The following is a 22,398-nucleotide window of genomic DNA, read 5'->3' on the forward strand; positions in this document are numbered from 1 at the left end:
GGTGATAAATTGGTGAACCAATTCTTAAAGATTTTAATTTAGATAGCAAAGCTTCAGAAACATAGGGACAAATACTCCAATTTAAGAAAACCTAGTCATGCATCAATACATGAATTAACATCTTATAACCTATTTTTAAGTGAAAAAAAAAAAACGATAACAATACTGGAGCAAGCCAAAACCGACTTACTTAAGTACCATTTGATAACTGTTTTATTTTTAATTTTCAGTTTTTGAAGATCTATTTGTTGAAATTCTTCCTAAATTTGTAACCCACGGCTATTTATCCCTGAACTTTTAACTTAAGCAAATTACCCTACAAAATTTATTTACGTCTAAAATTCCCCTTGCTATTAAATGTTTCTATATTTCATCCAGTTTAGAGGGCAAAATCGTTGTTTAGGTGAGGGGTGAATTTGATCTGGGATTGAGGTCGGCGAAGGGTGTGGGAAGGGTTGGGGTAGGTGGGGGGTGTGAACGGGGATGGTAGGGGATACAATCGCGTAGGAGAGGGAGAGAGAAAGAGAGAGATGTGGTTTCCTTTATTTCTCTTTTAATTTGAATTTTTTCTTTTCCTAATCTTATTTTATTTTTGTGATTTTAAATTCTCAAAACCAACGACAGAATGTGATAAGATTTAACTGCAAGGGTGAATTTAGAAATAAATAAAAGTTGAAGAGGGTAATTAGATGAAATTAAAGTTTAGAACGTAAATTGGCAGTGGGTTATAAGTTTAGGGTGAAATTCGGCAAATAGGTCATTTTTTAACGAATAATGTTAAAGAGACCATATATTTATACTACAACCATATAATTGACGACATGTAAACATTACTTACCACATCAGATAGTATACAAATGTGGCACAAAAATTGTGATCTCCTTAAAAATTTAAATTTTTTTTAAAAAGGGCATCAGCTGACAGCTTCGCCATGGCAACCCATCTGAGAAGACTCGCAGAGATATTTCAGTCTTCTCTTGACTATTATAGTGTGGTTCACCAGCACCAAAAATCGAAATCAAGACGTGCCGTGAAATACGATCCTAAAATTCGTTCCCAACCATTGAACCACCCCATGGTGGTTTCTTAGAATTGAAAACTTATTAACTAATTTCAAAAAAACCAAAAACTGAAAACTATTGTAGGCCTAATTTACCGAACCATATAAAGGGCATAGAGAGAAAGAGAGAGATGTGTAATTGTGAGGTGTGTGTTATATCACTCAATTATACCTAGGGAAGGTAATCTCATTACCCTAATAGGATTACAACTTTAATAGGATAATATATAGTATAAGAGATATGGTAGAATCCCATAAGGATATCCCATATATGATAGGATTTACGTACACAATCATATTCCTAATCTAATAGGTCTGCAACTCTCCCCATTGAGTGTGTAAATACTCAAATAAATGGCGAATCAGGTATTCAACGATGAAGTATAGTTGATGAAGTCATCGGCACAATGAGCGAATGCGAGTCTCAAATCAATGGAAGAATGCATAAAAGGTAAAACTCACAAAACCTCGCTATGGTAAAACCCAAGGTGGGAGAAAAAAACCCATAAACTAAGGAGAAAAGTGAGAAGTTGCATTTAGTCAAAACTATATGCTTCTGGATGTAAGTAGAAGAGCTCACAAGAGTATGACCAGCCCAAGATGGGTGCCTCGTCAAAACCTAGTTAGGTAGCAACAACCCAGTAAGAAAAATGCTCATAATCGTAGGAAAAAGAGTAAATGCTCCTAATCATAAGAAAAAGAGTAAATGATCCTAATCGTAGGAAAAAGAGTACATTAAGATCAAGTGAGTATACTTCTTGATACTCCCTCTGAGTTTGACAAAACTTCCAAATGAGAACTACAAGCATTGCATATGAATAGTTAGGCGTACCAATTCCTCGGACAAGCTTCTGGAAGATTGACTTCAGCAGTGACGTCGTGTAGAGGTCGACAAGGTTGTCTGGGATCGGCTTGCATGACTTCAATCTCCTGATGTTATGCTGATGTAGATGCAATATGTCTTGGCGTTGACTTTATTGATGTATCATGTCTTGGTTAGGTGGATACATGCGGCATAGTCTTCATGGATCATCGTTGGGACTCAACGATTGATGAAAACAGTAAGTACTTCGAATATGCTCAACAAGAGCTTTCAACCATGTCTCACGTGTGGCATAGTGAAGTAAGGTGAGTCTTGGAACGATTCAAAGATTTCACAACTAAGGTCATATCGTGGACCTCTAAGATATTGCGATATCCCTAATGGTAAAAACATAATCATTCAGGGATGTACATGTTTAATAAGTAACCAACGTCAGCATAACAAACAAGGCAAGCATTATTCCAAGGATCAAGGGGGTCGGATCTGCTCGGGATGCGTTGGGATTAGCCCAAATCCGTAGTACCTTCAAGGTTATGGAAAAACGTCTTTAATACCAATTCAGTAGTTACGTATAGGCATGGTACTGCACTTTTACCAATAGATCAACAGCGAAGGAGATGTTCTATCTCATGCAATAAGCTAAGTACAACGAAGTGCAAAGTTTAACTCAGATATGAAACTTCGTATTTTATAACCTCTTCAAGGTATACTCAAAGGTAACAATTTTGGGGTGTAGTTAGACTGGTAGACCAAGTACCGTCAAAACAATGCTTGAACTTCAGGTCAAGGCATAAACAAGTTTTCCCAAGATCCATCATCTCAAATTCCATCTTCAAGTGCAAGACAATTTTCTCAAGCTCTTCCATAGTCGTAATGAGATTCATATCAATGACATAAATTGTAACTCTAGTAATTTGGAATATGACTTTATAGTTTAACACGCAAGGGAATAGTTCATATCCCTAATTGATCAAATAATCACTTAGACGAGTATACCATATCCGTCGGATTGCTTCAATTTGTAAGTGAATGCGTCAAACGAGTTGAGAGGGTGTCCCGTGGTTTGGAACTATTTGAACCAATCTATGTAATTATTTGGGAACTTACATGTAAATCTCCGAATCAATATCCCCATGGAGAAACACTAACCACATTCATAATGCTGCAATCAATCACAGGGTGTTTGAGAGGAACCTTGCGCCATAAGGCGTGCATTACATCGTACTATTTCATTCATCTCATTACACTTCATTTCCCACATGTAACATAACAGGGTTACCTTAGACAGTCACGAAACTACAAGTCCAAACACATTTTGGTAAGAAATTTAACCTGGATTGTAATTTCGATTGTCCAATCAGTTCTACGTTGTCACTAATCAATAGAACAGGTTCAATATCATTGCTTTCATTTATGTCGGTAGCTACCATATAAGTGAAAACATCATCGATGATAATCTCATTTCAATTCCATTATCTCATCCAAACTAGTATACTGGACCAAGAACTTCAAGTCTCGGGAATAATCTAGATTAATCTCATGAGATGAAAATGATTTGAGACAACGATCAAATATGGATTCATGTTTGTGTCGTGACCTTTCTTTTCTAGGAAAGTGAATCCTATGAACTGAGTGATCTATCATGCTTCAGGCCAAGATAGATTGATTAGCTATCCGCCGGTGTACCAGACCGTCCAACAGGGGCGGCCAAACCGTCCAACAGGGTGGCACATCATTCGAGGACGTTGACTCGATGTCCATTAAGTACTATTATCCTTGCAAGCTTGTTTGCAACTGATATATAATCTCGTCACTTTAGCTAAATTAGAAGAATGCGTCTGGAGCAATATTTTGAAAGTTAGAATATTTCGCACTTGCTTATCACACTTGTGCTGTATAGAGATCGAGATAAGACATAGTGGGCAATGTTCACGGAAATTCACGTCGTTTTATAGGAACGTTAACGTTCTTATCTCCCGCTAATGGTGGGAAGACTGTCTCATTAAAGTGACAATCCACAAATGAGCGGTTAAAAGATTGCTTCCAAGGGCTCTAAGAGAGCTAGTGTGAAGGAGAATTGTAATCGACAAAGATTCATAACCTTTTATGAAGACCCATATTGATACATTACGGCGACGCAACTTGGCACATGGAATGCACACCCAAATACGTTAGTACGAAACGTTAGGTGCATACCTAGTAACCAGCTGTTACATCAAATAGGTTGGGTGGCAATGGGCCTCAAGGCAAACCAACATAGTTATGTACAAGATTGTATTGCCCTAGGCAGAAACTGAAAGCTTAGTGTGTTCACCAAGGTCTAGACGATCATTTAATTTGCGCTTTATGATGACATTACAAGGCTACTTTGGGGTGAACATGAGAATTCGATGTTCAATTATAAACCCGAAAGCCATGCAATACTTATCGAAAATCTTCGATATAAACTCTCCGGCATTATCCAGTCTTCCAGACTTTATGGGATAAGTGGGGTGGTAAACCCTTAAAATTGGTTAGGAGGTTTAGCAGCAATGTGTGTGGACAAACATGTGACTAGTTTGTCGATTCATCAACCAAAACCATATGTATTTATACGGTCCACATTTTGGTTGGATTAGTCCACATATATTCCCTTGAATCCACACGAAAAGAGGGTCGTTTTGTATCTTTGTTGGGGATGATTTAGAAATTCAATTTCCCCAACAAGCAGGCTTGACAAAGTGTGCTTATAGGCACAAGATCTTTACTTCGAGTAAAGAGATGCGTCGTAGCATCATTGTTCGACCTAAGTGTCCCAAACGGTCGTGCCAAGGCAAGTAAACTGCTAAATCGCTAGGCTCCGGGCCAACCATATATGGTGTGTTCCCTGTTGGGAAACAGCCCTTTGGCCCCAAAATATGGCTTCGGGCTTTGTATTTTGAAGGTGGTGCAAAGATATTCCACTTTATTTTTCATCAGTGATTTCATTCATAATTATTGTCATCTCGAATATCCTTAAAACTCAACAATGTTCTTTCGGAACTGGGAGAATATAAGGTCTCTTAAATGGTAAGTTAATACCATTCATAATACGAGGAGCGTGCCAATGCTCTTAATCAGGTTGGATAGACCTGAAGTCGTTGCTAGAGATGTGATTTAGGTATAAAGTTAGTGTGTGTAGTATCGCATTCATCCAGAAACTAAGTTTCCCACATTTGTACCTAATCACGCGTTTAATTGAATTTGCTCACATGTATACAAGAAACATGATTCAATTAACTCATATTCAAGAACAATATTGATAAGATTTTCTATAACTAAAACAAACACCAAAGTTGAATAGCAAAACATAGAAAAATGTTCACAAAGTAAATAGTTTACTAAGGGGATTCCATTAACAAGGTCATCCATGTCAAAATTCTGCTCTTCCAATGATGTTCGGTGGAGCAAAATTAGTCTCACATATTGACTACGAGAATGGTACTCCTCAACAACATTGGTAGGGGCATAAATGGGTGCATAACCAATGATCTCTTCTATCAAAACAGAAGTAGATTCTGCAAGGTTAAGGTTCAGGAACAATATCCCTAATTCTTGAAATTTTAGGTCTTAGGTGCCAAGGATTACGCTTCAGGCAGGATGCCACACCTTAGCAGGCCCTGATTATACCATATATGGTAAAAACAAACTTGAAATTAGATTGTGAGAGAGATTGACCCAAACTTAGGTTTGGTATGCTCCAGCTGAATAGGGGTCTCTTCAGCAGACCTTTGCCGAAGCAGAGCAATACAGTTTGGTGGGCCTAAGCCGAAACTGGGAATCATAATGCGGTAGGCCTTGACCGAACTAGGTTGAGCCATTCGGTAGACTTTAGTCGAGGCTGAGTTTATACATTTTTCTCACATTTATAGTAATAATCAGATCCAAGAATTTGGTATGAGCGAGCCAAAGAGCCATGGAATCCTCATTTGGAAGGTATTTCCGTTTGTAATGCTTCGGGCATAAGTCTTCGTATGAAGATCATAGCAGAGGCTTATTCAACTCTTTCATGCCATTGTTGGCTTCAATGGTTACTCAGCTTCTTAATAGTTAAGTGGAGATTCACGTTTTGTACCCATATAAAGTGGTTTTTGTCAAGAAACGTTCAAATCAATGAAATCAAACTTGTTACGGTTTGATAATCTACTGATTTGAGGGAACAAGATTGTGATTGGTGCTATGAAAATAAGATATCCTTAAGCATGAAAGTTAGAACATTTGGGTTCTAAGACATGGTTTACATGAAAAACGTCGGGTTTTCATGGGTGTATTGTTCTATGAAAACTTTGGGTTTCAAAGGCACTAAATTCAAAACTACACGTTCGATTTTAGTTATGAACTTTCGGTTCATAAAAATATGTACCTATAAGAACACATAATACAATATACAATTAAGTGTAGTGAATTTGGGTTGCTTCAGGAACTCAAGTGTGCGTGCATCGAGACTACGAAAGATAGTCAACGGTTCAAAGAAAATAAATAATTTATTGCATCGTTAATTGCCAAAAAGTGGACTCCAGGCCAATATTTTGGATGTCTTGTCAGATTAATGAATTGCTGGTCACTTTAATTAATTAAATAGATCATAACCATCTAGGTTTAATTGTAAGAGCAAAATAATAACATTCGGGTTAATATTAACTTGAATTTTTGGCTTAGGGCCATGCAATAATAAAATTATGGGAACTTTAACGAAAAGCTTCTGGTACTGTTCACTTTAACGAAAAACCACATTTTTACACTAAAAAGTCAATCCTGGTACTATTCACTTTACCCTTTATTTTGTCCTTATCGTTAAAACTCAAAATTTTCAAGCCATTTTCATTAGTTTTCCTTATAGCTTGATAAGCATTAACCAATAGTGTCCCAAAAATTATAGGACTGGTTATGATGCGGGAATTTCAAAAATAGGGCATTGGGTTCGAAAAATTGCAGCCCAACTCAGTGGGCTGGCTGCCGTGTGTAAGGCAAGGCCTTAAAGGGCTTAGTGGGCCTCAGGAAAAGCTGCCAAGGCAGCTTATGTGTGGCTGGAAACCACAGGCCGATTTTAGGAAGGAGCCCAGCAGCCAAACTGTTGGTTTTGAGCCACAAAGGGCGCGGGGGGAGCACATGCCTAGCATGGGGGCTGGTTTGGTATGGGTGCACGCAAAGCCCAGCCAAAGGCTGGCTTCGTTTGGGCCGGTTCTAAGCGAGCCTAGGCATGTGGGCTGGCTTTGGTGATTGCGGGTCGAGACAAATGGTGAGCCCAGCAAGCTGCTTGTTACAGGCAAACGAGGTCCATGTGGGGAAAGCCCAGCAAGCCTAAGCTTGCTGCAGGTGTGGTGGGCTGAGGCAAGGCAGAGGCCAACAAAGTTTTAAGGGCATACTGGTGGACTCAAGGCTTCAAGCTTGTTTGGAGACCAACCAGGGTTGAGGCCTGGTGCGGTGCAGGGCGTCAAAACGACACCGTCCTAGCTGCGGTGTGGTTGCAGGTCAGCCAACTCGGCTTGGCAACACTATGTGGAGCCGCTGCTCAATCACGAAAAAATCCCATATTTCCCTTCTTTTTTATTTTTTTTTTCAAATTCTAGGGTTAAAAACTCTACTTGCTTCTAAATTAATTTTGATGCTTTGACTCACAATTCCACATAGCATAATTGCGTATTGCATGAACAAATATAAATATAAGAGGTTCATGCATCATGGGAAATGTTTTCATGTTTCAAGGTCGTTTCAAATATCTTAATTTATTTTAAAAGAACCTAACTGGCAGAAAATAAGTAAGCCTTTGAATTTGTAGAAGATCCTTCTTTGAAAGCTGGAATTGCATCCTCAATGTGTTGTATCACATTCAACAAAGAAAAATTAAATTGAATCAATAGTATGATGTTCTATTCAATAAAATAATAAATTAATCATAAAAAGAATGACTAAAACGTAACTCTCCTAATTGAAGAATAAACTCTCTTTAGCACAACGTCGAGAGCGTGCTGAAAACGTGTTATAAGCCTAATTTACTGAACCATATAAAGGACAAAGAGAAGTGGGTGCGACGACAATAGAGAGAAAGAAAGAGATGTGTAATTGTGAAATGTGTGTCGTATCCTTGCCCTAATAGGATTAGAACTCTAATAGAATAATATATAATCTAAGAGATATGGTAGAATCCCATAAGAATATTCCAAACATGATAGAATTTACACAATCACATTCCTAATCTAATAAGACAGCAGCAAAAACTAATTTATTGATTTTTCAGACGGCCCCTTCGTTTTTTTTTTCCTGCTCAGTGCAGTCCCCTTGATCAGTTTACCCCTACTTTATGTTGAGATTGTTTTACTCAGAAACTTGCGTAATGCAAACCAATTATTTGATGAGTAATCAATCACCATCTTCATTTTTTCTTTCTTTTACCAATGAGAAATGAAATCCCAAAATAACAACGAAAGCTACACGTCATATGCCACACAACACGTTCCATGTCTCCCATCAAAATGTTTTAGGTTGTTACTGACACATTCCAGCGACGTAGGAATCATAAAAGGTAAACATAACATAGACAAAGCATTAAGGTATGGGGGTGCTTATATCCTCACGCCGATCCAATCGTCCAAGTAGACTGAATCCAAATCGGCATATGCCTAACATGAAACAACCGTAAGCATATGCCAACCACAACTTTATGAAGAATTACAGGAAGGCGTCCTTCTCGAGCAACTTTAGTACGTCATTTTGGTTGTTCAACTTGGCAACATCGATTGGGGTTTTGCCGTCCATGTTCTGGAGAGTGCTGCAGATTCCGGAAACAAAAGAGTATGAGTAAACCTATGAGTGGAGCAATATCTAATTTCATATAGAGGACTTAAAATTTTAACAAATGGCTTACACAGCTGCGCCATTCTCGAGTAGAAGTGCCACGCATTCCTTCCTGCCATAACCGGCTGCATAATGAAGTGCGGTGTTTTTGTTCTTATCAAGAGCATCGACTCTTGCTCCAGCCTCAAGAAGAGCTTGAGCACACTTCACCTGAAATGAAATGAGACTCATCTAAATACCTCCATATATCAAAGTATAAAACCATTAACAGAACTCTATCCCCCACCCCTTTTTCTTCATGATCATTTAGTTTCAGCAGTAGCTTGTGATCATATCAGAACTGCATGATTTCCGCATATGTGCGAAAGGTCCATCACCTGATGATAACAAGTATTGGCTTGCAGAAACAAGTAAAAAGAGAGGGACTCGGAAAGATATCATACCTCACCATATCCACATGCAAAATGTAATGCTGTCCTCCCTTCTGAATCTTCCTCATCCTTGTCAGCACCAGATGCTAAGGCAGCTTTCAAACCCTAATTGACAGATTGAAAATTTTAAACACTTGTACATCTGCTAAGTTGAACCAAACACGTCAGGTATATACAAATCAAAGTTCAACATGGAGGTATATTTCCTGATATCAAATGCTAAGTTACCAGAAATCATGCAAGCAAACTAATAGAACTAATTAACATGAAGAGCTTGGGTGTGAAAACCATGAGTTTGAAAGCAGAAATAAGTTCAAATAGAAGACATTTTCAAATACCATAATCATGCCTCAATTGCAGAATTTCTTAATTGGCAATATCTTATTAACAGTTAAGAGCAGACAATGGTGTGCTCTACCTCCACGTCACCAACACTAGCAGTGTGATGAACAATTGATTCATCCTCATTTCCGGCATCTTCTGCTTCTTCTGGTGCTTCAGTAGAAGTAGCTGCATCCCCAACTGCAAGACCCATTGCTTCTCCCAACTTCTGCAAAACATCTTTATCATTCCAGTATCTGCAAAGCAGAATTTCCTTCTTTAGCACACCAAAAATTTGTACTCAATCAAGTCCAATTCCACTACTATGTCTCAAGAAAGAAAACGTTATAGCTCAAGCATTAGTTCCCAGCTCCCATAACAAATCTAGGATTACTAACCTCATCATGGCAGCTGGACCACCAGTTTCTATTTCTTCCAAAATAGGTTTCAAAGAAGGATCTTCTTTGATACGTGACATGCGTTCCTCAAGCTGATCTTTGTTCGAGGGATTGGCGAAACTCTCAAGCATGGTATTCATAGATGGATCCTGAGTAGAAAAATTAATAAGCTTGAAATTCAATCAACCAAACGACTTGCACAACACTGAGAATAAATAAAAAATAATCACGAAAGGAGAAAGACCACATTACCTGCATCAATGCACTACCAAGGCGCTCAGCCATGGTCATGAACTGAGGATTCTGCATAACCTGTTGCATGGTGGAATAGTACTGTTGACTATCAAACTGAGGGACACCTTCATCAACTGACACACCTTGAAAAGTTTTCTGAAGTTGGTCTGCCATCTGGTTGAATGAAGGATCCTTTGCTATCTGTTCAGCTAATTCCTTAATGCTAGGATCCTGGTGCATATGACATATAAGACACTTTGAGCAAGAACCAGACTGATTGAACTTTTTAAACGTTTTAAAGTTTTACTAGTACTTGAGTTTTGGATTGGTAGCAGTCACCCATTTCGCATCAAGGCATAATACCCCCAAATTACTATAGAGAATTCAATACGTTGTGAAATGGATGGCATAGTGCACATTGCTCCCTGACATTCAGTGTAAAAAGGCATATGTGCAGCGACAGAGGTCTCAGAGTTGGATAAATTATATACTTTTCAATTATTAATTTAATCGAAATTATTCTTCTCCCATGCTCAGTCATTCAAATGTTTTCAAACTCAAAACGCTATAAAAGCAATAACATACATTCAGCAAGCCAGTCATGGCTGAGAAATCAAAAGGATTGGGAGGAAATCCAGCCTCTGGAATTTGGAAAGGGGTAGCCCCTGGTTGTCCTGACAGTGAGTCTCCAGACGATGCCTCAGGCTTGGGAGTTTTGTTCTCTGTTGTTTCAGGTTTGGAACTTTTGTTCTCTGTTGAAACTGGCTTTTCGCCTGAAAAAGATATGATGAACGCGAGAGTGGCATACTCTTAGTCTCTTAAAATTAAATTCCAAAAGACATTGGCGGCTTTTGCATCCAGTTTCAATGAAAAAATCAATTAACAAAAGGATATAGAAAATAGTTATCAGACTAGCCAATTATCAAGCTTCACTACAATTATATAAAAAAGTAAATAAAACTAACCCAATTTACTTGGACTGCTTTATCATGGTCTAAAAAACCAACCCAAATTACATATTCCTGCAGATTATCTAAAACACAAACAAAACCCTCACTTCTCACTACATGGTTTAAGATACATGAACCCAAACAAACCGCTTCACCGTTCACATATACCCTCGGTGCTATAAATCCGAATAAAAAACGAATAAATAAAACTGGCTGCTAACCAAAGCATCCTTTGATCAAATTAAGAAATCCAAATAAAATTAAACACCAAAATCTGCAAGAATTTTCAGCAAAACAAAGAATACTTCTCTCTTTTAACCCCCTAAACCCACTCCTACTACCACTCTTACATCCTATCCCTATCCGTATGTATATATAAATATATACATAAATTATAGTTCTACATCAATCAAACTCCAGAGACTGATAGAAATTCAGACACGCTGGAATTGCTAATCAAATCAACACACACAAAAAAATATATATATATTAAAATAAACAATTAACAGTACGAGAAACAACACCAAGCATACCAGCAGCAGCAGGCACATCCTTCTGCGCGGAAGCCATAGAAGCACCTGAATCGACGATGAAGAAACAGAGCGATCAATCTCCAATCACCAAACAACGATTCAAACCCAAAACTGCGTAATTTATCAAGAAATTCACACAATCGATTCGAAAAGTGCGAAAATGATCGAACCTGATCTTCGGGTGGCGATGCGGTGGGGATTGAAGTGGGGAAGGAGAGTGAAGCAGGAGGTCCTTCGCAGCACGCAAAGAAGCGAATGCTTCAGAGACCTGACGAAGGGAGAGAGAGAGAAAGAAGCTTTGGCTCTGGTGGATTCAGAACCCTATAAGCTCTATTGACTTAGCAGCTCACCACCGATTTCTGTACTCTACACGACTCAGTGGGCCATCTCAATCCTCAACCCTTTCCCAATTCCCGAACGATTGGCTCTTTCTTTGCTATTATCACCAAATTACTCTTTTGCCTTTTGGGCTTTACATGCATTTGGCCGACTCAAGCCTGGTTTTGGCCGACTCAAGTCTGGTTTGGTACTGAGTTGATTCTGAAAAAAAGTTGGTATAAAAAAAAACTGAAAGCCTTTTTTGTGTTTGGTAAACATTCAGCTTCATCTTTTTTTCACAGTTTTGGATGAAAAAAAAAAGCCAAAAACAAGAAGCTGCAAAACCCTGCTTTGAAAAACCGGTTTTTTTTCACATCTGTTTTACATAAAAGTTTATCAAACACTATAATATTATTTTTTTTTTTCAAAAGAATTTTTACAAAAAAGTTTATCAAACACTCTACAGCTTTATTTCACAGCCGCTTATTCTCACATCACAGCAGAAGCAGCTTTTTTTCAAAGCACAGCAATATCAAATCAGCCCTCAATTAGCCCAATTCTCTCTCTCTCTGTTGAGAGTCAGAACTCATCTAAAAACTTTTTTAAAATGATTGAAAATACTTCTGTTGAAAACGTTTTTTTTTTAACAAATCTTAATAAAAATACAAATGAATCTTGAAATATCACTTAAATGCCTAAAGGCCTAATACTGGTGCTTATTGTAGGAAGCACTTACAGTATTTTTAGAACCAAAAAACATTTTCGCTAAAAATGCTTTCAGTAATTTTAAAAGTATTTCCAAACAAGCCCTAAGTCTTGAATTCAAATCTCGTACACGATAGTTTATGAATAGATGTTGCAGGTTTCGCATTGCAACATGTGAGAGGCTAGACAAATGATTGTATAATGTATTGCATGTTGACCAATATTTCACATTTCGATCTACATGGTGAAATGGTCTGAATTCAAATCTCAATTACAAACTTCATTGACGAAAAAAAAAATTTGTGTAGAAATTTGCACTATAAGATGTGAGAGGATGGGCGATTGATTGTGCATTGCATATCGACCAACATCTCACATTCTGCAATTGCAAGAGTTATGCAATCAAGGAAACGATAAAAAAATCGTAAAACCTACGTTGAAGTTTTCTTGTTCACTAGAAAAAGTATAAATCTTTCTTGCAAGCACGTTGCAAAAGTGACATACTTTGCAACGAAAGGGAAGAAAGGTATCTCTAGTAAGCGAATTCCTACCAAATTTTTCGTGTGGAAGTAAGGATTGTTTTATGCCATTAATGAAAATTTTTTGTATCACAAGAAGCAAGTTCTTGTCTTACTAAATTTGGTTACATCATAGAAATATTACTAAATTAGATGGAAAAAATATAATGTCATGGGCTTATCTAATTGCGCACAAAGTCAATACTTTATAGCTGCTAATTGGACTCCTATGACTAATTCAAACAGAAAGTGTACAAAGTGAACTAATGGAAAAAAAGAAAAAGGGCAACTTGTTATCAACACTAGGGATAAAATTACTTCATTGTCCTCAAACATTTGCAATGTGACCAAAATAGATAGAAAATTTCTAAAATTTAATAGCAGGGGCTTATCTAATTGTATTTATAGTAGAATATCACTTATAATAAAGGAAAATTACAATTTTGTATTTTATCCGTACATGTGTTAGTTAAAAACATTGATAAAATTACCCCTAAAAAGTACCCTGACCTGATTTAGGGTACATATCAAAAGTTAAAATTATGGGTGCAAATAAAGATTAAAAAAAAAAATAAAGGGTACAAATTGAAGTTAAAACATGGGCACAAAATGAAATTAAATACATGGGTGAAAATTTAAACGAAAAAGAAAATTGATACGAATTAAACAATGGTTGCAAAATAAAAAATTGGTACAAATTAAAAATAGAAATATATGATACAAAAATTTAGTTGTAAATATAAATATACAAAACGTAACATCTTGAAGATGGTTATAAAATTTAAATATGCTAACACGTATACTGAAATTACCATCTAGATAGAAATTAAAGGATCTTTATCAAAAATTGAAAAAAAAAAGAAAAATATTTCAATTAATAAAAAAAATATATATATATATAGAAACCTAATTTTTATAAAAGTGAAGGCAGGCCAGGATAGTACCCAAAGTCCGGCCCACATCATATTGTTTGGAGTCCAAGAACTTTGTCATGTCAGAGAGTCTGCCAGTTTGATATCCCAATTCCCAAGCCGGCAAAATCCTTTGAGCAGACAAGAAGAGAATTACGAACATCCCAAAGAAAACACAAGCTTTCCACTCTGATAATATTGCCAGCAATTTATTTCAATGAATCGGAGGATATTGAGTCTGAATCCGATCTTGGGTGAGTGAAGGATGTCCCAAGCTCAAGTCTCCTACAGGTGAATTTCCCAAATTCCGTTTCTTGTTCTGAATCTGAATCAACTGCCATTTAATTTCTTCACCCAGTTTCATTACTTTCACATTGGTTCATGTTAAATTGTCAATTTTCTCACTGAATGAACCATTTATTTATTCATTTTTGAGTGCTTGAAATCATCTGGGTTGACTGATGAAGATTGAATGTTTGACCTTCATCACTCCAATCTCATTGGGTCAATTGGGTTAAACCAAAAGAAAAAAATCTCATTGGGTCAATTGGGTTAGTAAAAATTGGATGATTGCTTAAATGTGCATGTTTTGCTAATCTTTAATTAGTGTTCTGGTTCCTGAAATTGAAATGTACAATGCTTGGTTGTTATGCTGAAATTGGTTGGTTTTATTTTTTGAATCTGTTACAGTTGTGGTTCTTGTGGATACCCTTTGAACTTGTCGTCTTCAAATCGATTGACTGCTGAGTCTGGCATAGGCTCCAACTATAGAAAGTCCATCAAGAAAGGTCTTATTTCATTCCTTACAGTTGATCTTAGTCGGTTCACACAGGTTGATGAGGTAAACTGTTTTCCAGTCTCTTGGGGTCGTTATCGTTCAAAGACTAAACTTCTCTGCCGCAAATGTGGGGTTCATATCGGTTATGGATATGGAGACTCTTCTGTTCTTTGTGGTTTTGACTCTCCCAACTCATCATCTACTTCATCTTATAGAAAGTTCAATATAAAAATACGAGCTCTACAACCTTCGGAACAGTGCTAACATGAAACCTACTTGTAGCTCTAGTAGTAATTCTCTTACCACCATCATGGACTTGCCTGATGATTGTCTCATCTTTATTTTCCAATGCCTTGTTTCTGGCTCTGACCGTGAATCCTTTGGCTTGACTTGTCATCGATGTCTTTGTGTTCAAAATCTTAGTCGTCGATCCTTACAGTTTCAATGTTCATTCAAACAACTTGACATTTCTTCATTATCACTTTCAGCATTTACACTTGTTGTCCCTATCTGGGTGCACAGAGCTACCAGATTCAGGCTTGTCCCACTTGGTAATCTGGAGTGTTGTGTTGTTTAGGTATTACTGATCATGGGTTGTATATGGCAGCTACTGGTTGCCCCTCGTTGCAAGTTATCAGCCTTTACCGTTGCCAAATTACTGATTTTGGGTTAGGAAATTTGGATAAGTCTTGCTCAGTTTTAAAGGATGTGAATCTATTGTACTGCTATTTTATTTCTGACTGTGGGCTAAAAGCTCTTTCACAAGGTTGTCGTCAACTTCAAGCGGTTAAGATATCACATTGCAAGGGCATAACTGGTGTTGGCTTTAAAGGTTCCTCATCAACTTTAGCTTATGTAGGAGCCAAATCATGTAAGCTTGAGCCAGAATGTCTTTTGGGAATTGTTAGTGGGGGCGGGATTGAATATTTGAATATATCTGGTATCTTGCAAAATTGTAGAAATGGCTTGGCAGCGATTGGGAGAGGATTTGCCTTCCGCCTTAAAATTCTTAACCTTCGGCTTTGTAGAACTTTTGGTGACATGTCGATTGTAGCAATTGCAGAAGGTTGTCCACTACTCCATTGTGTCATGAGGTCAAAATTGTGGGATGGTCTTCTATCGGGATGAGTTGTCACCAGTTGGAGAAGCTTCATGTCAACCGGTGTCGGAATCTATGTGATCAGGGTTTAGTGGCTTTGCGGAATGGTTGCAAACAACTCTCTGTTTTGTACATGAATGGTTGTCCTAAGATTACTTCAACAGCAATGGAGTTGTTCAATGTTATAGGAGTGAGGTTACCATTAAGAATGAAGAGAAGTGTATAGGTCCCATCTGGGAGTTGAGATGATAGTTGATGAAAAATAATTTGACTTATTTGATATGAAATTTTCTATTATTTTCTGAAGATTTAACTTGCTTCAGCATGTGTACTTTTAACTGGGGAAAGACTTGTGAATTTCTAATTGATAATTTGTGAAATTAATTTTACAATATGGTGTTTGGTGCACTGATAAGTATGTGATCGTTTTGATTTAATGAATTTCATTACTAGTAAAATCAATTATTGTGCTAGCTCGCCATCGCAACGTGTTGTCTTTTTGCACCTAATTTTGGATCTGCTTTCCATAAATTTAGATTAGAATTGTATAGAATATCGCTTCATCAGACAAAAAAAAGGGGTACAATTGACAGAAAAATAAGTCATGTAAAATGTAAATATTCTTAATTCAAATAAATCTAAACTTATTATCAGCAAAAAAGTACATTGAACTTGAAAAAATTATTTTCTCAATAACATCTGTTTCAACTTCTGCCGATCATGCTGCTGCTCAAACTCCTGAAGTTTTTATTGCTGAATCTGTGTGCGGACTTTGGAGAAGGACTTTCATGACATAGGTGCACCACTACCAGGGCATCCCGTGAAATGATGCTATGTCTTGCGGACAAAAAACATGTGTGCATCAATCCAAATCAATCTTTTGAGATATTGTTTGAGAAAACAAGTCTTTTCAGACGTTCAATCTCATTTCTGCTATGATAATTCAAGGCTGTCATTAAACAAAAAAAATTAAAAATATATTTATTCTGACCATAGTACATGATGTCTTAGCTGTCAAACTAAATGCATTGTTCATCTCTCCCAGACCCTGCATAAAGCGGGAGCCTTGTGCACTGGGTACGACCTTAATAGTAAACGGTTTAGAGCCTTCACTCTTACAATCGAGGTTCTGTGTTGGATTCACCCCTCCCTCAATAATATCGCTTACATATATGTGTGTGTGTGTGTGTATAAATGCTCTTTATGTTGTGTGCATTTTAATCTAACAAAGTTCATAGAAGAAAACTAAAGAACATTTCTTACCGTCTTGCAATTCAATGTCTTCCAAAATATGGTGTAGACATTCTTTCAATCTATTGTTTTCTGCAGTTATGTAAAGGGTGTCTACCTGCTCATAAAGAAAAAAGATAACAGAAAATTTGTCACTGTACATAATTGCAACGGGGCTTATTGCTCGGGCAGATAAGAGCGTTTGCTCCTGCACCCGAAGTCTAGAGTTTGATTCCCAATCCGCTAATATTGCCTGTACAAAAAAAAATATTTGAGTGTGCTAAAATCATGTTGGATTTACCTGCCATTGTTCCAACTGAGCAGTCAGAGCAGCTAATTCAAACTGCAACCTTTGTATGTTGCATTCAAGCGTCTGAATGTACATCTTCTTCCTCTCCTTTGCCCTCATAGCCGACCTCCGGTTAGTCATAATCCTGGGAAATTTAAACAAAAAAATTAGCGTAAGCATGTCACCGACGTTGGTTTATAAGTATTTTAGCTTAACGAGTATTAAAAATCATCGAAACTCAAACCTTTTCGCGAGCTTTGGATCGCGCTGAGCGACTTCTTCAAGAACTGCAGCAGGCCTTTTTTTGGTGCTAGGGATTGAGATGACAGTGTCATCCTTGGATGAAGTTGAGCTTGAACCATACATTGTGCTAATGCTACAACTTCTCAAGCAATGAGAAAAATATGACTCAACTAGTAAAGTTCTAGTCGCAACGATTACATAAATATACTGCCATGGGATTGTGGGTAGGTTAATATTATGGGATTTATTTCCATAAATAATAGGATGGTAAAAATGGCAGAGACGTTGAATAAAGGCTAGGAATTGGATTTCTGTGTGTTTACTAGGTGGATTTCCAAGAATGTGCTTACCAAACAAGGAATTATGTTCATATTTGTTTCCGAGTTTTTAATCTGCGAATTAAACGGGCCCGAAACGGAAGAAATTAGGTCAATGTGCCATACAGATGTCCTAGGTTTGATTCATTCCCCCAACATCGCTTGTATAGAAACATAAAAACTGATGAATATCATTTCCTCGTGCACCCGATGTCAATGTCATACGTTTGATTCATTCCCCCAATATCTGGCTTGCTGAATTATTATTATTTTTTAAATGTGGGGGACACCATAATTTTCGTACAAAATGATGTGGCCTGATGATTTGTTAATTTCCTAACATATTAGGATTACCGCATGATATGACAAATGATTTGGATATGTCATGTTGATCAATGACTTGGTCTCATCAAATATTAGTTGTATACATTATCCTTGTTTATGTCTCTTGGATTTGGCCGTGTATAACTCTCTTATCATATCATATAATATCACAATATTGTGTAAAAATTGTAGTCTGCCGAAGTCGGTTGTTATTAATCACTGCAACGAAAAGAAAATAACGAGAATCCGGCAAGTATATGACAAGTTGGTGTACCCATTGTCAAGAAAGATTCGTCGGAAAGAAGTGAAATCTTGCCAATGAACGTCCAAATTTTTCCCTAAGGTCTTTCCGGACTGAGTTTTCGCGAATTTATCATCGAAAGTTTTTTCTTGGAAAAACCCTTTTCTGAAAAAATGTAAGGATTTTTCAGTACATAAAACCTCTCAACCTTTTAGTGTTATTCCAAATTGATCTCAATCTTTTTAAACATTCCAAACAAGTACCCAACCTATTAAAAATGTCACATCCGTTAAGCCCCAGTTAATTTTTCAAACATAGATATTGCGTTCAAATCCACCAATTGGGCATATCATGGTCAACATTAATATTAGTTGCCTCAAAACTTGAATTTCAAACATAGATTATGTAATATGGAACCCAATAAACAACGAGTATTGAATTGAATCGAAAATTGACCCAAATTGAAATTATATTAGGAGTGCAATTTCCTGATAAAGGAGAGGGTTAAGATTTCTGATAAGGTTTCAAGGAGTTTTTTTCCAATCATGTGATTTCCTCGTATGTCAATTCTCATCTCAAAGCTTCCAGTTTTCTTTGTGGGTGGTCAAGATGGTGGTGGCTGCATCATGACAGTCCATACAATTTCAACAACCTTAATGACCTTCTTCTCGATGTTGGCGGCTAGAGTTGTAGGGTGGAGTTAGTGGGTTTGTGTTTTGTTTGGAGGTGATGACATGATGAGGCTGGTGGTGACCATTCGTTGGTGGATGATATGCTTTCATGACATTTTATTGATTTTGGAGACAAAATATGCCCGAGTTAATTTAACAGATTTTTAACTAGGCCTTAATGGATGTGACATTTCCAATAGATTAAGTACTTGTTTGGAATGTTTAAAAAAAATTGAGATCAATTTGGAATTACACTAAAAAATTGAGGAGGTTTAGATACTTAATCCTTATTATTTACTCTTTTTGTGTAGTAACACGGTGTTCAAGAATTTTGATCGAATATGTAAAACCAGATTAAATTGTCCTCAATTTGTTAAGGGATTCAACACTTTTTCTCTTCCGGTAAAGGAAGGTGGTTTTCACAGTTTTTGTTCATTTCTAACCATCAGATGAAAAAAAATAAAACAAAAACGACATACAAGATTAAACATGAGTGTGTGAGAAACAAATTACTGTGCAAAAATTTCTGAAGGGCATATGTCATATACATAAATGGTATATCTGTATCACTTCAAATTAAAGAGATGATTAAAAGAACAACTTTCAAATTAGAATGTCTAATTAGTAATAAACAAAGAGAAAGTGCCCCCCCCCCCCCCCCCCCACATACACACTTTATTTTCTAAGCCACAATCTTAATTCAAAAATAAAAGCAGTAACAAATAAGATAGCAATAACAACTCCATAGCCAGCACTCCATCCCTTTCCTTTCTCTCCCAAATGGATTCCATAGAAAACATTTGCTACTGCAAAAATGATCAGAATCCTTCCCACACCATGATGGTACCAGTTCCAGTACTTTCGCACCTTCGATTCCTTCTCCGGTCGAATCAAAAGAGCCATGACCTAAAACCGAAACAAACCAAATCAAAAGAAAGCAATGTTTATACAACATCCATATCATTGACATACAAAAAGTTTATACCGCATCATTATGCTAACAAGAGGGTTTAACCACCGTTAAAAAAAAAAAAAAACATCGATATCTTTAGCTACTCTAAAGTGAGACTCGACAAATCACATCAGCATGATAACGTGGTATGACCGGAATATATGTAACAAAAGAATGAGAACAAACCTGAAGACAACCAAGCACAAGAATGAAGATACCAAGAGATTTGTGGGTGGAGACATCAGCATTGAGCTTATTTTTTAAGACAAATCCACAAAAAACACCTATTATTCCGAATATAAGCCCAAATGACTGAATGCAAGTATGAAGATAAAACCAAAGTGGATCATATGGTTTCAAGTAACGAGCAACCATTACTCCAATTATCATTAAAATGCCCCATCCTAGCATGTTTAGTACTCCATGGCTCTTCCTCAATCTTGTATGCGGACTCTCCGTGCTCGATTTACTTTGACCTGTTTCAAATTGCACAAAAAAAGAAAAGAAAAAAAAGACGTTATCTTGTTAGACTGTGAATTTAAACTACACATTCAAACAAAAATTAACATGATCCATAATCCAAAATTCATAGTCCGACAACATAAACATCTTACTTTGCCAGACAACGGGAGAGTTTGTAAATATTTCCCTTGCATACTAAGATTTGTATGAAGTATAAGACAAAGATAGGTAATAGATCAATTCATACGAGATTATTCAACTGGTACATGTTTTATAGGTTCCAAATAAAACAAGAAGCAGATGGGTAGTTGTTTTCAATGTTCAACAAATCAAAATGAAAGCTTAGGTGAGGGTCAACATCACAATTTCCACAATTCCTCAGGTCTTTTACACCAATAAAGAAAGAAAATGACCTCTTAGAGCAAGCTCATTGAAAGTCTTCGGGTCTCTAACACTCTTATTAACAGTTTTACGTTTGATTTCTCATTCTCTAATATCGCTCGTAAAAACTAAAAAAAAATTAATAAGTCAACCTTAGTTTGGTTTGAGTTGTACTCACCTGTGATATAATTTATGGAGGTGGAGACCTTGTCACTATGCTCACTCAATCTGTAGTTGGGAGCCACAGGCAGCAACCCATCTGGTCCAACAGAGTATATGAGCCTTGATAGTGGCTGATTGGTCTCCAATTGGAACCCTAGGTACAATCTGTTGGACTGGGATGTAATTAAGGAAAAGTTGGTTCCAACTTGAAGGCTCCCCTTGTTGGGCTCCACAAGGTTAGGTGAGGTCCCCCCCAAGTAATAAGGTTTGATCTCTCCTCCTGTTGGGGACATCCACCCCACAATTGCACTGGAACCCACCATCTGGCCGTTGCTTGAGAACCCAATTGCAATGTATGAATTAGCAGCTGGTGCTGAGAGGACAAAGGTCCATAGGTTTGATGAAGTTTGTGAGTACTGCAAAAATGTAGTTTTTCTTATAAACCAGCTTTACCATGAATATCATTGGTTGTGATTGAGATGACTATATATGCATATGTATAGTGTTTTTTCTCTGGATAGGATGTTCGTTTTTTTTTCTTTCTAAAAAAGGAACCTCTTGCAAAGAGAATCCCTCATATATATGTATATGAAAATGAAAGTGATGGAAAAGAAGTGATTGACTTACTCTGAGGATGTAGTTATGAGCATCCCAAACAGCAAGGCAATTGAGAGAAGCTGCATCAAATGGCAAATTGACATTCTGCAAGTTTAGACTCGAGCTGCATGAATCTGTTTGTGAATTCACTCTGGCTGATAAGCCAAAGATGACGATGATGATGGAAGCTATGAATGCCTTCATCTCTCTCTCTCTCTCTCTCTCTCTCTCTCTCTGGGAGAAAGCAGGGAAAGTAGTGGGGCGATCAAATGAATATTTGAACAGATGTGTATATACGTGGAACAAGTTGACAAATGATTGAATATTGTAACTTGTATGGGGAGTTGATAAAAATAATTGAAGCCGTTGTAATTATTTATAATTATTCATTAGGTAAGCTGCTTGACCTAGCCTCCTTGTTCTGATATATAAAAGGAAACTACTACTTTCCAAGCATGCACTTCAGATTTGTGACATATGGAACAATATGGGCTGCTTCAAAGCTTATACCAAGTAATATTGCGCCCATGTTTCACATTCTTCGTTTGGACCCTTACATTTGTTCCTACTCCTTAATTAGAATATTGCAGAGGGAGAGAAATAGAGTGTCGAAATCATTTCCCCTCGCCATTACAAA

General features: G+C 37.1%; 3 protein-coding genes and 1 pseudogene across 5 annotated transcripts; 1 reads left to right on the plus strand and 3 right to left on the minus strand.

The window, feature by feature from the left end:
* Positions 1-8,341: 8,341 nt before the first annotated feature.
* On the minus strand, positions 8,342-12,010 carry LOC103445315 (ankyrin repeat domain-containing protein 2B-like). Of its 2 annotated transcripts, none has more exons than XM_070806838.1 (9): positions 11,734-12,010; positions 11,567-11,608; positions 10,666-10,853; positions 10,099-10,311; positions 9,847-9,995; positions 9,546-9,705; positions 9,140-9,232; positions 8,767-8,906; positions 8,342-8,670 (listed from the first exon to the last, which is right to left on the minus strand). In XM_070806838.1, the coding sequence occupies exons 2-9, from the start codon at positions 11,598-11,600 to the stop codon at positions 8,571-8,573; spliced, it is 1,077 nt and encodes a 358-aa protein (XP_070662939.1). In that variant the 5' UTR covers positions 11,601-11,608; positions 11,734-12,010; the 3' UTR covers positions 8,342-8,570. The 2 variants fall into 2 exon arrangements, with proteins under 2 accessions (XP_070662939.1, XP_008382529.1); XM_008384307.4 differs by having other exon boundaries at positions 11,564-11,608.
* A 2,897-nt stretch (positions 12,011-14,907) lies between these two features.
* Positions 14,908-16,286, plus strand: LOC103445317 (F-box/LRR-repeat protein 12-like; annotated as a pseudogene).
* A 213-nt stretch (positions 16,287-16,499) lies between these two features.
* LOC103445318 (probable transcription factor PosF21) lies at positions 16,500-18,116 on the minus strand. 2 transcript variants are annotated; one of them, XM_070806784.1, is made up of 4 exons: positions 17,656-18,116; positions 17,424-17,556; positions 17,156-17,240; positions 16,500-16,822 (listed from the first exon to the last, which is right to left on the minus strand). In XM_070806784.1, exons 1-4 carry the CDS (start codon positions 17,775-17,777, stop codon positions 16,803-16,805), a joined length of 360 nt encoding a protein of 119 aa, XP_070662885.1. In that variant the 5' UTR covers positions 17,778-18,116; the 3' UTR covers positions 16,500-16,802. The 2 variants fall into 2 exon arrangements, with proteins under 2 accessions (XP_070662885.1, XP_008382533.3); XM_008384311.4 differs by having other exon boundaries at positions 16,500-16,841; positions 17,656-18,106.
* Positions 18,117-19,730: 1,614 nt separating this feature from the next.
* On the minus strand, positions 19,731-22,030 carry LOC103445319 (cytochrome b561 and DOMON domain-containing protein At3g07570-like). The gene is made up of 4 exons (XM_008384312.4): positions 21,792-22,030; positions 21,181-21,580; positions 20,346-20,635; positions 19,731-20,113 (listed from the first exon to the last, which is right to left on the minus strand). Exons 1-4 carry the CDS (start codon positions 21,963-21,965, stop codon positions 19,883-19,885), a joined length of 1,095 nt encoding a protein of 364 aa, XP_008382534.3. The 5' UTR covers positions 21,966-22,030; the 3' UTR covers positions 19,731-19,882.
* Positions 22,031-22,398: the final 368 nt, after the last annotated feature.

The sequence above is a fragment of the Malus domestica genome, chromosome 10 (assembly GCF_042453785.1).
Source record: "Malus domestica chromosome 10, GDT2T_hap1".
In the NCBI taxonomy this organism is placed as follows: domain Eukaryota; kingdom Viridiplantae; phylum Streptophyta; class Magnoliopsida; order Rosales; family Rosaceae; genus Malus; species Malus domestica.